The 1,334-nt window shown below is 32.9% G+C and overlaps 1 protein-coding gene across 1 annotated transcript in view; it reads left to right on the top strand.

The window, feature by feature from the left end:
* LOC107688033 (fumarate hydratase, mitochondrial) overlaps positions 1–1,334 on the top strand; it is a 9,691-nt gene that overhangs the window by 2,508 nt on the left and 5,849 nt on the right. The window contains exon 5 of the mRNA XM_016485572.1: positions 851–1,033. Coding sequence (XP_016341058.1) covers positions 851–1,033 — 183 coding nt within the window. The remainder of the gene's footprint in view (positions 1–850; positions 1,034–1,334) is intronic.

Here is a 1,334-nt window from a genome sequence, read left to right as displayed (position 1 = left end):
ACTCACACTCAGATCCATATGGGCGGTATGGGTATTCATTTCATGATATACATGATGATATTTTTTTATTTTTTTATTTATGTTAATTCATTTGTTATATTTTAATTAACTTATTTTATAGTATAATGTAATGATATTATTATAATGTAATATTATAATAATATATTTAAATTAATTTATTTTTATATTTTGTTTTATTATTGTTTTGTTCTTGTTTTTTTTTTTGAACATTTAAAATTAAACAATATTTATTTTATGTTTTATATTTATTTATTCATTTTTGTTGTCTCGCAAGTAATTATTTTTAATGGAAATGAAATTAATAATATATAATCTTTATTTTTAATAGTTTTGTTTGTTTAAATGTTTATTTTTCATTGCATATAAATTCATTTTATATTTATTCATTTATTTTATTATCTCACAAGTAGTTATTATTTATGGAAATTAAAATAATATATTAAACACCATGAGGTAATGCCTATTTTTGTGTAATCCACTGAATTAAATACTTCACAAATGAATGGTGCTTCTTTCACCCCTTAATACCAATAAATAATAAATAACAAACACCCTTAATACCAAATTATTTCTTGTCTTGTTTGGTTCACATCCTGCTCTGTGTTTTCACATGAATCTATGTTTCTTCATCACTCTCGTGTGTAAATAATGTAAATCAATCGTGCACACTGATATTTCTCTCAGTGTTAAACCTTTCAAACAGCATGCACATATTTTCTTTAATATCCAGACTAGCTAAAACTCAACCTGCTACATAGGTAATATCTGCACAGTGAACTCAGCGGTTAGGTTATGCAAAGCTAATGTTTGTCTGGTGTGTTTGCTGCAGAGCTCTAATGACACGTTCCCCACTGCCATGCACATCGCTGCTGCTAAAGAGGTGCATGAGGTTCTTCTGCCGGGTCTTCAGACGCTGCATGACGCTCTCGCTGCTAAAGCTGAACAGTTCAAAGACATCATAAAGATCGGCCGCACACACACGCAGGATGCCGTGCCGCTCTCTCTCGGACAGGTACAGCAGCACGCTAAACAGAGTCAGAACTCATTTGATTAATCGCATCTGAAACACTCCTTTAAAGACCCAATGCAGTGTAAGTCACTTTGGATTAGAGTGTCTGACAAATGCATGAATGTGAATGATACTGAAACAGACAAGCGTACAGTAAACATGCGTGTCGCCTCCACCTGCTACCAATCAGTTTGCTGATTGAAACGCATTGATTGAGAATAACCGTGGGCTGGTTTCTCGTGTGTGTGTGTGTGTGTGTGTGTGTGTGTGTGTGTGTGTGTGTGTGTGTGTGTGTGTGTGTGTG

Source organism: Sinocyclocheilus anshuiensis, unplaced genomic scaffold (assembly GCF_001515605.1).
Source record: "Sinocyclocheilus anshuiensis isolate Anshui unplaced genomic scaffold, SAMN03320099.WGS_v1.1 scaffold241, whole genome shotgun sequence".
In the NCBI taxonomy this organism is placed as follows: Eukaryota; Metazoa; Chordata; class Actinopteri; order Cypriniformes; family Cyprinidae; genus Sinocyclocheilus; species Sinocyclocheilus anshuiensis.
Note: the sequence above shows the minus strand (reverse complement) of the source record. Positions and strands in the feature narration are given on the sequence as shown.